Here is a 12,135-nt window from a genome sequence, read left to right as displayed (position 1 = left end):
CCTGGGCTCAAGCAGTCCTCCCACCTCAGCCTCCCAAGGTACTAAGATTACAGGCGTGATACTCATTCCTGTCCAATCCTGTTTACCAAAGGAAACCACTATTAAAATAGTTTGCTTTGTCTAGGATATTTTAAGAGATAATATCTTAGGTATAGTATAAGTGCTTCTCACCCACTGGCTGATTAGACCACAGATTACATTCCAAATCTACGTTAATCCAGTTCCTCACCTGGTAGGATGAAAGTTGATTGTTTCGTTAATAGTAAACGTCTAGATGCTGAGGATTGGGTTAATTAACCGTTTGTCAAATGGAGGTGCTGCTGACATTGGAGGCAAGAGAATTATTTTTTATGGGATTGTCCTGCAAATGGAAGGATATTTAGCTGTTTAGGATCCGTGGCTGATTCCCCTGTGCAGCATACTCAGGGTAGGTAGGGTTGGCATTATAAAAACCAGAAGCCATTTTCCAGATGCCTCCTGGTGGTGACCTACATTCTCTGTTAAAGAACCACTCATTTTGGGCATCATTTTTATAGTGGTTTCCACAATTACTGCAAATGCTTATTTAAAAAACAGACACAGGGAGTCCATGATCAAAGGAAATCCTGGATGTCAATCAGCATGTTAATAGTTCAGGAAAGTTTTGTAAATGAAAGAGTTTTGGGCCAGGCATGGTGGCTCATGCCTGTAATCCCAGCACTTTGGGAGGCTGGGGTAGGCGGATTGCTTGAGCTCAGGAGTTCAAGACCAGTCTGGCCAACACAGCAAAACCTCATCTCTATAAAGAATACAAAAATTAGATGTGATGGCACATGCCTGTAGTCCCAGCTACTCTGGAGGCTGAGATGGGTGGATTGCATGAGCCCGGGAGGTTGAGGCTGCAGTGAGCTGTGATTGTGCTACTGTACTCCACCCTGGGTGGCAGAGTGAGACTGTCTCAAAAAAAAAGAAAGAGAAGGAAGGAAGAAGACAGGGAAGGGAGGAAAGGAAGGATGAGTGGTTTTTTTTTGTTTGTTTGTTTGTTTTTTGAGACGGAGTCTTACTCTGTCGCCCAGGCTGGAGTGCAATGGTGCAATCTCATCTCACTGCAAGCTCCGCCTCCCTGGTTCACACCCTTCTCCTGCCTCAGCCTCCCGAGTAGCTGGGACTACAGGCACCCACCACCATTGCTGGCTAATTTTTTGTATTTTTAGTAGAGACGGGGTTTCACCGTGTTAGCCAGGATGGTCTCGATCTCCTGACCTCGTGATCCACCTGCCTTGGCCTCCCAAGGTGCTGGGATTACAGGCGTGAGCCACCGTGCCTGGCCCAGAAGAGTGTATTTTAACTACATTTTTCAAAATTATTTTAGCATGGCGTTTTTTTTTAAGTGTCCTACAGACGGGGTTCCCTTGGGTGCCAGTTAAGGAGAGTTGGGGTTAGATGGCGAAGAAGGGGAATGGGACAAAGATGCTGTTGGTATACAACAAACAGCCTCCAGAGTGCCAGCCCTGACACTGCTGCATGTCACTTTCTACCCTTTTACTGGATGATCTAACTTTGAATGGGACATTTATTATTGCCAAGATAATAGTGACCCCCTTAAAAACGTGCAAATAGTCCCATAAACGTCCTTATCATTTTTTCAACTGACTTTGGAGGTCTTTTTCTTATTTCTTTTATTTTCTTTTTTTTTAAAAGAGATGGGATTTCTTAAAATGATTATGTGTGGCACAGTCATAGCTCACTGTAGCCTCAAGCAATCCTCCCACCTCAGCCTCCCAAGTAGTTGGGACTACAGGCATGTGCCACCACACCCAGCTTTTTTTTCAACTTCAGAATGGAAATAGGTATTTTCTGATCCTAAAAGTAACACATGCTTCTTGTATAAAAACTCTTGACATTATTCATCATCACATCTAATGGTAGTATAACATTTTATTATATCTGTTTTGTGGTTTATATAAGCAGTCCAGATGATGCACATTTTAAAATTGTTTATACTTTTTGTATATCATAAGTAACACCGTGGTGAACTTCTTGTTTTATTATTTCCTTAGGATAAAATGGTGTGGTAGGTGGTAAATTAGAATTGCATACAGTCCAAGGAATGGATGTACTACTATAGAAATATGATGATTATACACTGCATCAAAATAAATGTGTTACACATGTGAAAGATTTGCAAAGTTACTCATTTATCTTGAGATGTCTTAGAAATGAAATCTGTCCATTTCTAGTATCCTTTTTCCTAACACACTCTCAAACAACAGGCTTTTGGATTCCGTGCCTCCCACTGCCATTAGTCACTTCAAGCAATCAGCTGAGAAGCTGATAGAGGAGAAGGGAGCTGTGGAAGCTCTGGCAGCAGCACTGGCCCACATTTCAGGTGCCACGTCCGTAGACCAGCGCTCCTTGATCAACTCAAATGTGGTAAGGTTCTGCAGCACATTCCTGATGCTTCATAATTTGGGGTATGAACAGGATGTGAAAGGGTTTCATTTAAACTTCCCAGTTGTTTTCACTTTCTCATGAAGGTAGTAAAGTATTAATTGTATTTTACAATTTCTGGCCAGACATGGTGGCTCATATCTGTAATCCCAGCCCTTTGGGAGGCACAGGTGGGAGGATGGCTTGAGCCTACAAGTTTGAGATCACCCTGGGCAACCTAGTGATACTCTGTCTCTACAAAAAAATAAAAATAAAAAATTAGCTGGGTGTGGTGGCATGCTGTGGTCCCAGCTACCTGGGAGGCTGGGACGGGAGGAGGGAGTATCACTTGAGCCCAGGAGGTTGAGGCTGCAAGGATCCACGATGGTGCCACTGCATTCCAGCCTGGGTGACAGAGTGAGACTCTGTCTCAAAAAAGAATAGAACCAATAATTCCCGTGTTTAAACACATGTACACATATATACACACACATGCAAATCCATAGAGGCAGAAAATATGAGTGGTCCCCAGTGGCTATGTGGAGGGAGGAATGGCAGTGGCTAGTAATGGACACAGGATTCTTTTGGGTGGATTATGACATGGCTGAAATTTTACATAGTGCTGAATGGTTGCAGATCTTACCAGTATAGTAAAATAAAAAACACTGGATTGTGTACTTTAAATGGTGAATTTTGTGGTATGTGATTTTTAATTGTTTTAATCCCAAAGTAGCCCAAACATATGTATGCATAAATGCATATAATACATTTAGGCAGCATACCTAGAAACTTTAGAAGGTGTATACTTTTCCTGTAAATTCAAATTTTTATTGAGATAATTGTAGCTTTACATGTAGTTGTAAGAAATAATACAGAGAGATCCTTCGTGTACTCTGCCCAGCTTCCCTAAAAGGCAAATGTATTTTGTAAAAATATAAAATTTTGGAAAACTGTAATACCACAACCAAGATATTGACATTCAGTCTTACTCAGAGTTCCCCAAGTAAAACCAGAGACTGTTTGTACTAATTGTTTGTGTGAGGTATATGTTTTTAGGAATAACTTTTCAAGAAATATTTTAGAATCACAAAAGCAGGTATTTACCAATTAGGTTTATTTTCAGCACTTTAATTTTATTCCCCTTTCTTCTGTAAGGGTTTTGTGACCATGATCTTGCAGTGCTCAATTGAAATGCCAAATATTAGTTATGCTTGGAAAGAACTTAAAGAGCAGCTGGGCGAGGAGATTGATTCCAAAGTGAAGGGAATGGTTTTTCTCAAAGGAAAACTGGTAAGGCTGGGGTCTCTTGTAACCTTGATGGGGCTTTATGTGGGCAGGAAAGCATAAAGTGGTGTGGGTTCTTCCTCTTCTGTGGGAATGCTGCATCTCTTCACTCTCTCATCTTCCCTGGGTAATCTCATCTGTGATCCTCAGTTGCCACTCTGCCACTGACAACTAGTGTACCTCTATCTCCAGCCTGTACCATTCTTCTCACAGTGCCAGACTGGATCCAGCTGCTTCCCTGACATCTCCACCTAAATAGCTTATTTAAAGTAACTTTTTCAGAATCTTTTTTTTCTTTGCAATCCTTTTCTAGCACTGGACTTATTCAGAATCTTGAATTCAAATTAAAAATGAAAACTTTTGCCTCCTAAACCTGGTGTTCTTTCTTCTGAGGACTTCTCTTGGTTAATGCCATAGACTTATCACAAGGATTCTCAAACATTTTGGTTTCACAATCCCTTTAGCAAATGTTAGGGACACCCAAAAACTTTAGTTTATATGGGTTATATCTGTTGATACTTACTGTATTAGAAATTAAAACTGGAACTCTAAAACACAATATCATTTTCCATTAGCCATCAGAGCAATGATTTTATCACGTCATATAGTGTCTAGGAAACTCCACTGAACCCTTGAGACAATGGGTGTGGAAAGGGCAGCATTATTATGAAAATAATTTTGACTTGGCGAAGCCCCTGAAAGATTTTCAGGTTTCCAGGTGTCCACTGGCCTAGTGAACCAATTAGGTTTATCTTCAGCTTATCGCATGTCTAGCCATGTTGTTTATCTCCACAAAACTTGTGGGATAAAGTCTCAACCCTTTCATAGGAGGGTAAGATCCTTCATGTCCTGGCCTCTGCTAGCCTTACAGCTTCATTTCTACCAACACCATTTACTCCAGCAGTGCCCACTACACCATGTTTATCTCATCCTCAGTGCCTGCTGAACCTACTATTTATAGTAATCTTTTGGCCGGGTGCGGTGGCTCACACTTGTAATCTCAGCACTTTGGGAGGCCAAGGTGGGCGGATCACCTGAGGTCTGGAGTTTGAGACCAACCTGACCAACATAGAGAAATGCTGTCTCTACTAAAAATACAAAATTAGCCAAGGATGATGGTGTATGCCTGTAATCCCAGCTGCTTGCAAGGCTGAGGCAGGATAATCACTTGAAAACCCAGGAGGCAGAAGTTGCAGTGAGCCCAGATTGCGCCATTGCACTCCAGCCTGGGCAACAAGAGTGAAATTCTGTCTCAAAAAAAAAAAATGTTGTATATATATAAATCGTTTCCTCCAAAGTAGCTTTTATGACTTTGCTTAGCCTTAAATCTTACCAGGCAATAGTAGGGGCATCTTTATCTGTACTTCAAAGTCTTTAGGACACATGTTTATGCAGGTAAACTTTTACCTTGCTGTGTTTGCTTACGGAGAGCCTCAAGAACACTCAAAGGCAAAAACTGTTTTCTAGTTACCTCTATCCCCAGTGAATGCCTGGGATTATACTCTACTTCATAAATATGTAAGTGAAGATTACCATGAATGGCAAAATCCACCAGTAGGTGATGATACCTATGTTGTGATTGGGTAAATTTTGGGGTGAAAGGGGTGTTCCTTATAAAATACTGCAGTTGAAGACAGCAGGGAGAGGAGTGCCTGTATTAGTTAACACATAATTTGACTATATTTTTAGATGATTTCCTTGATTGGAGAGGATGGCACTTAATATTAAAAATGGTGTCCTGGCTAGGTGCCATGGCTCACACCTGTAATCTCAGTATTTTGGGAAGCTGAGTTGGGAAGATAATTCTTGAGACTGGCCTGGGCAACATAGTGACACCCTATCTCTACCAAAAAAAAAAAAAAAAAAAAAAAGCCAGGTGTAGTGGCATGCCAAAGTTACAGTAAGTTGTTAATTGCACCACAGTACTCCAGCCTAGGCAGTAGAGCAAGACCCTATCTTAAGAGGAAAAAAAAAAGATGGTGTCCTGTATTATTTTTTTCATACTCTTACAGAAGGCTGAAGTAAGAAAAACTAGACAATTAACAATAGAAGATCACTTGTTCTTCACTTTTAGTTAGGTCATTCTGAATAGCTGGCATTGCTTTTCTGATGGAAGGCAGTATATAGTTTAACTATAGGTTTTAGAGCCATACAGACGAGATTTTAAATACTTGCTCCATTTAATAGCTGTGGGGCCTTAGACTAGTCAGTTAACCTTTCCAAGCCTGTTTGCTCAGCAATAAAATGTAGCTAATAGCCACTAGAGGGTTAGCACGGTGTAATAGCTAAGACTCTGTCTATAGTTAGAAAGTCCTAATTCGTTTGGAGTTTTTTTTTTCAGTATTCCTTGTCTTTCTGCAGTGTACTTTTGCCAGCTGTAATGTATTAGCTTTGGTCTAAAGTTCATCTAAAATTATACCTGGTGGTTTTTTTTGCTTTATGTTTTTTGTTTTCTTTTTTTCACAGAATACGTGGTCTTTTAAAGGGAGTATTTTTATTGTGCATTGGTTGGATTAACTTCCATTTACTTTGATTTCTAGGGTGTTTGCTTTGATGTACCTACCGCATCAGTAACAGAAATACAGGTATTCTTTTCTCTTAGATTTTAAAGTTAATGTACCTAAATTGTAGAATGTTAATTATGAAAATAGAGAATAATAGATTGGGAAACAATAGTTCTGGTTCCTTTCGTAAGAGATAATTGATAATTAAATTTTGGAATATTCCCCCCTAGCTTTTTAATTCTGAACAGCTTTTGTAGTTGAACCCACCTGGTTTCTGTAATTCCTTTATACAAAGTTGTGAACGATACCCAGCTCTCCCCGCCCTTTAACATACATATGTTATACAGGTTTTGTGTGTGTGTGTGTGTGCACATGTGTGTGTGTGTTTTCAGAGTCTTGCTCTGTCGCCCAGGCTGGAGTGCAGTGGTGCAATCTTGGTTCACTGCAACCTCCACCTCCTGGGTTCAAGCGATTCTCTTGCCTCAGTTTCCCAAGTAGCTGGGATCATAGGTCCACCATCACCCCTGACTAATTTTTTGTCTTTTACTAGAGATGGGAGTTTCGCCATGTTGGCCAGGCTGGTCTCGAACTCCTGACCTCAGGTGATCCACTCACCTCCCAAAGTGCTGGGATTACAGGCATGAGCCACCACATCCAGCCTACAGGTGTTCATAGACATTTAAATTTGTTACATCTTTATTCAGTACTGTGAGAAATGTGTGCTTAATATATTTGTTTTATTACCTTTGGCTGTAGATACCCTGTAGCAATTGAGTTGAATAAATGGTTTAATAACTTAATAAATGAAGTAGTGATGAGGGCTATTTCTCATAATAAAACTATATTTTCCCACACTTTAGTGACACTGGCTTTTGGACCATGATGGTTGGCCAGTGTTATTTTTGACCAGTGACTTGTTAAGCACTTATGTTATCACCTTTTCTTTGAAAAAATGGAAAAATTTTGTTTTTCTCATGCTTTTTAAAAATTGAATAGTAATTAAAGCACATGAAAACAAAACGTTCTCTCACAGGAGAAATGGCATGATTCACGACGCTGGCAGCTCTCTGTGGCCACAGAGCAACCAGAGCTGGAAGGACCACGGGAAGGATATGGAGGCTTCAGGGGTCAACGGGAAGGCAGTCGAGGCTTCAGAGGACAGCGGGATGGAAACAGAAGATTCAGAGGACAGCGGGAAGGCAGTAGAGGCCCGAGAGGACAGCGATCAGGAGGTGGCAACAAAAGTAACAGATCCCAAAACAAAGGCCAGAAGCGGAGTTTCAGTAAAGCATTTGGTCAATAATTAGATTTATATAGCAAAAAGAGAATGTTTGGCAATATAGAACTGAACATTATTTTTCTTACAAAGTTAAAAGCACATTGTGGGCCGGGCGCGGTGGCTCAAGCCTGTAATCCCAGCACTTTGGGAGGCCGAGACGGGCGGATCACGAGGTCAGGAGTTCGAGACCATCCTGGCTAACACGGTGAAACCCCGTCTCTACTAAAAAATACAAAAAACTAGCCGGGCGAGGTGGTGGGCGCCTGTAGTCCCGGCTACTCGGGAGGCTGAGGCAGGAGAATGGCGTAAAAACCCGGGAGGCGGAGCTTGCAGTGAGCTGAGATCTGGCCACTGCACTCCACCCTGGGCGACATAGCGAGACTCCGTCTCAAAAAAAAAAAAAAAAAAAAAAAAAAGCACATTGTGCCTCCTTTTGACCACTTGCCGAGTCCCTGTGTCTTTCAGACGCAGACAAGCTTCATTTAAATTATTTCATTTGATCATTATAATTTATAACTTTATTGCTACTTCTTCAGTTCTTCCTTTTGAAAGGTGTATGAATTCATTACATTTTTATTCTAAAGGATTATCTGTAGATTAGAAGATAAAATCAAACGTGTATCTGCCTATACTTTGTGAGTTCACCTTTCTTTATACTTAAAAGTGTCCCTTAATAGTGTCCTTCCCTGAAGTAAATACCTAAGGGAGTGTAACAGTCTCTGGAGGACCACTTTAAGCCTTTGGAAGATTTCCTCAGCCACCTGCCGAACAGTTTCTCATGTGGTCCGATTGTTTGTCTACTGAGACTTAATACTGAGCAATGTTTTGAAACAAGATTTCAAACTAATCTGGATTGTAATACAGTTTATACCAGTGTATGCGCTAGACTTGGAAGATGTAGTACATTTGATATAGATTACCTATACTTATGTTCATTTTGATACATTTTTAGCTTCTCATTATAAGGTGATTCATGCTTTAGTGAATTCTTCACAGATAGTATATATAAAAGTACATTTTAATAGAAAGCCAGGGTCTTTAAGGAATTTCAAATGTATAAGGTGGCTCCATAACTTTATTTGTAAGTAGGCTGGATAAATGGTGCTTAAAATGATAATGTACTCCACTTCTTCCTATTGGAAGATTAACATTATTTACCAACAAGATTTAAGGGAGTAGGGGGTTGCAGATTAACATTGCCAAAGAGTATGTAAAAAAAAAAAAAACCAAACCACTGGAAATAGTCAAATGCAAAAATGTTACAAATTCATAACTGGAGAGCAAAGAGAACAAGTATGATTTGCATGATAAAGCATTGTTTTAATGGTGAAAACTTCACAGATCACTAATGTTTCTAGAGGTTAACTTCAAGTGGGCAAGCTGGGGTTTTTAGGTAGTCAGTGGCCTAGTTTCTAAAGCCGCAGTATAGGGTCTGTTTGTTAAACTGAATCTCTGTTGAAAGTTTGTTTTAGCTGATTGGAGGCTTCCTTTTAAGACAAACTGTATGTGATTAAGTTGTTTTAAGGGAACTGAAGAAGTTGATGTAACCCCTGGCCAGATAACACTGTATCTGATTTCTCAGATACTATTTCTCTGGGAAACATTCTACATAGCACAGGAGCTTAAGAGTGGCATTATCTTCTTGCCTTAATTTCCAGAGATTATTTCTGTACTGAGAGTCCTGGAACTACTATGCTAGGAAATTTAAAGCCGCATGGTCTGTCTTGTTTTCATTTAATTATTGTGAACACCTAGAATCTTTCTAGGTCCTGATTTCTCTTGCTTAATCCAGTCTTTATCTCTAACTGCCGCTTATTTGATCACCATGTACTAGGGGCTCTGAGAGCCAGCTCAGCTCCTGATCCTTGAGGCAGCATCCTTTTTCTATTTGAACTTCAGTTTTGTCCTTGAATCCTGACTAGATATTTCTTGCCCTCTGGTCTCAGAATTCTCTTGGCTTTTATTCGTTGATCCACTTGCCAGTTTTATCACTTTACCCTTGTTCCTCATGACTTCCCATCAAGCCATGGGTATTAGGTGACAGTGTAATTTATTAAATTCTGATTTTGCCCAAATACTAGGCATGCTTTAATAACAACTGAACCTTTTCATTATTTGGATAGGCATGGGTACCTTATCAAGCAGATTAAAAGGATATGGTACCTGTCCTTTAGAAAAGAACAGCTAAAACCTTGTTGTGGATTATGGATTTAGCATAAAGAAAAATAATCCAGCACAAATTAAGAGTAAGAGGGAAGATTAATAGAAATTTCACTTCACATAACTTAAAACATGGCTATTTCAATAAATGAAACTAAAGTTTCTCCTGGATCCCAGAATTCAACCTGTATTTATAAATGTATAATGTATTTAGCTACTTTTTGGTTTAAATGAACTTGTTGGGTTAGCTTGGTAAATGTTACAATTTTTACTATTTTCTACAGAGAAAATATTTTCTAATTTAAGTTGGAGCTATCTGTGCAGCAGTTTCTCTACAGTTGTACATAAATGTTTTTACTATAAAATGAGCTAATGTATAAAATACTACTCTATACCATAATAAAGATAGTAATACTTGATTTTGGTGGCTTTTGTTTTCTAAAATGAAAATAGCTTGAAATATTTATTATAAAAATAATAAAAGCTAGATATAAAAATCTAAAGAGAAAAAAAAAACCAGTCACCCTTATCTAATATTTTAGTGAGCAGTCTTCCACATATTCTTTTATAAAATTGGAATCATTTGATTTCGTGAATTGCTTTTCCCCCCTCAACATGTTGTGCACAATTTTGTACAGGCCTACATGGACATGTTTGATGACTACATGTTATCTTGTATAGATATGCCACTACACATTTAACCAGTACTTGATGGCCATGCTGGTTATTTCTAATTTTTCACCATTATAAACAACCCTAAAGTTAATATCTTCATATACGTGTTTGCATACTTGTCTGTCACCTTAGGATACATTTACTAAAGGTAGAACTGCAGCTTTGAACTCCTGGGCTCAAGTTATCCTCCCTCTCAGCCTCCCAAGTAGCTGAGACTACAGGTGGGTACCACCAAACCTGGATAATATTTAAATTTTTTATAGAGGTGGAGTCTCATTCCGTTGACCAGGCTGGTCGTGAACCCTTGGCCTCATGCAATCGTCCTTCCTTGGCCTCCCAAAGTGCTGGGATTATAGTGTGAGCCACCATGCCTGGCCTCTTCTAATTACCTGTCGTGAGATGGATCTCTAGTCATTGCATTATGGTTTATGTATTTAATATGTTTAGTGTTTTCCCTATACCAGGGCATGGATTTTTGTCTTTTTTTGAGATAGGGTCTCTATCTGTTACCCAGGATGGAGTGCAGTGGCATGATCATAGCTCATTGCAGCCTTGAACTCCTGGGCTCCAATAATCCTCTTACTTCAGTCTCCCACAGAGCTAAGACTATAGGCATGTGCCGTCACACCTGGCCAATATTTCTTTAAAAATGTTTTTTGTAGAGCTGGGGATCTCACCATATTGTCCAGGCTGGTGAATTTTTGTCCATTTTTTACTGCTGAATTTCCAGCACCTACAACAGTGCCTGGCAAATAACAGACACTCAATAATGAACAAGTGAACAAATTTTTTTTTTTTCTTTTTGAGGCAGGGTCTCTGTTCCCCAGGCTGGTCTTGAAAGCCTGGGCTCAATCAATCCCATGACCTCGGCCTCCCAAAGTGCTAGGATTACAGGTAGGAGCCACCGCGCCCAGCCCAACTCATTTTAAATGTACTGGGAAATGCATTGATAGGAGGCCAAACCGGCAACAGGACTGCCTGTTAGAAGTAATCAGATGATGGCCTAAACTAATGGAGATAAAAAGATGTACACAGAGCTCTTTAGTAGGTGGACTAAGCAGTACTATTTGGTTTTAGGTTTAATGACAGAAAAGGCCTGGTGCGGTGGCTCACACCTGTAATCACAGCACTTTGGGAGGCCAAGGCAGGCAGATTATTTCAGGTCAGGAGTTCGAGACCAGTATGGCCAACATGGTCCCACCATCTCTACTGAAAATACAAAAATTAACCAGGTGTGGTGATGCACACCTGTAATCCCAACTACTCAGGAGGTTGAGGTTGCAGTGAGCCGAGACCATACCAATGCACTCCAGCCTGGGCAACAAAGCAAGACCCCATCTCTACAAAAAAAAAAAAAGAAAAGTACAGGAAATCAGCCTGGTGGATGGTGGTGCCATTCACTGACATGTAGAATTGCAAATGTGGCAAAATTGGTATGGGAAGGAAGGGGCATGTGAAGAGGAAGATCATACATTTAGACTTGAACATACTGATACACAGCAGCTATTGAAACATTCAGGTGTGATTGTTCTAGCTGGATGTTGGATATTCCAGTCTGGAACTCTGGAGAGCCATCTGGCCTGGAGACAAAGTGGGAGTGAGGAGCACATGTAATGATAGACTTGGAAATGGATGAGATCTCCCAGGGATAAGGTTTAGGAAGGAATTTTTAGGAGCATTAACACTTAAAGGATAGATGTTTAATTTTATTTATTCTTCAGAATAATTCTGTAGAGGTAAGTAGTAGTATCATTCAGATTTTACTATGGGAAACCTGAAGCTTAAAAAAGTTTAACTTGTCAATTAAGAAAGCAGGTCAATCTG

At 40.0% G+C, this 12,135-nt stretch overlaps 1 protein-coding gene across 1 annotated transcript in view; it reads left to right on the top strand.

Annotated features, from left to right (window-relative positions):
• The window catches only part of DDX21 (DExD-box helicase 21), a 30,284-nt gene extending 20,229 nt beyond the window's left edge, over nucleotides 1–10,055 (top strand). The window contains exons 12-15 of the mRNA XM_001110939.5: nucleotides 2,253–2,412; nucleotides 3,565–3,699; nucleotides 6,234–6,278; nucleotides 7,231–10,055. Of these exons, the coding sequence (XP_001110939.2) occupies nucleotides 2,253–2,412; nucleotides 3,565–3,699; nucleotides 6,234–6,278; nucleotides 7,231–7,500 (610 nt within the window). The 3' untranslated portion in view covers nucleotides 7,501–10,055. The remainder of the gene's footprint in view (nucleotides 1–2,252; nucleotides 2,413–3,564; nucleotides 3,700–6,233; nucleotides 6,279–7,230) is intronic.
• Nucleotides 10,056–12,135: the final 2,080 nt, after the last annotated feature.

This window comes from Macaca mulatta, chromosome 9, assembly GCF_049350105.2.
Source record: "Macaca mulatta isolate MMU2019108-1 chromosome 9, T2T-MMU8v2.0, whole genome shotgun sequence".
NCBI lineage: Eukaryota > Metazoa > Chordata > Mammalia > Primates > Cercopithecidae > Macaca > Macaca mulatta.
This window is presented reverse-complemented; position numbering and strand designations above follow the sequence as displayed.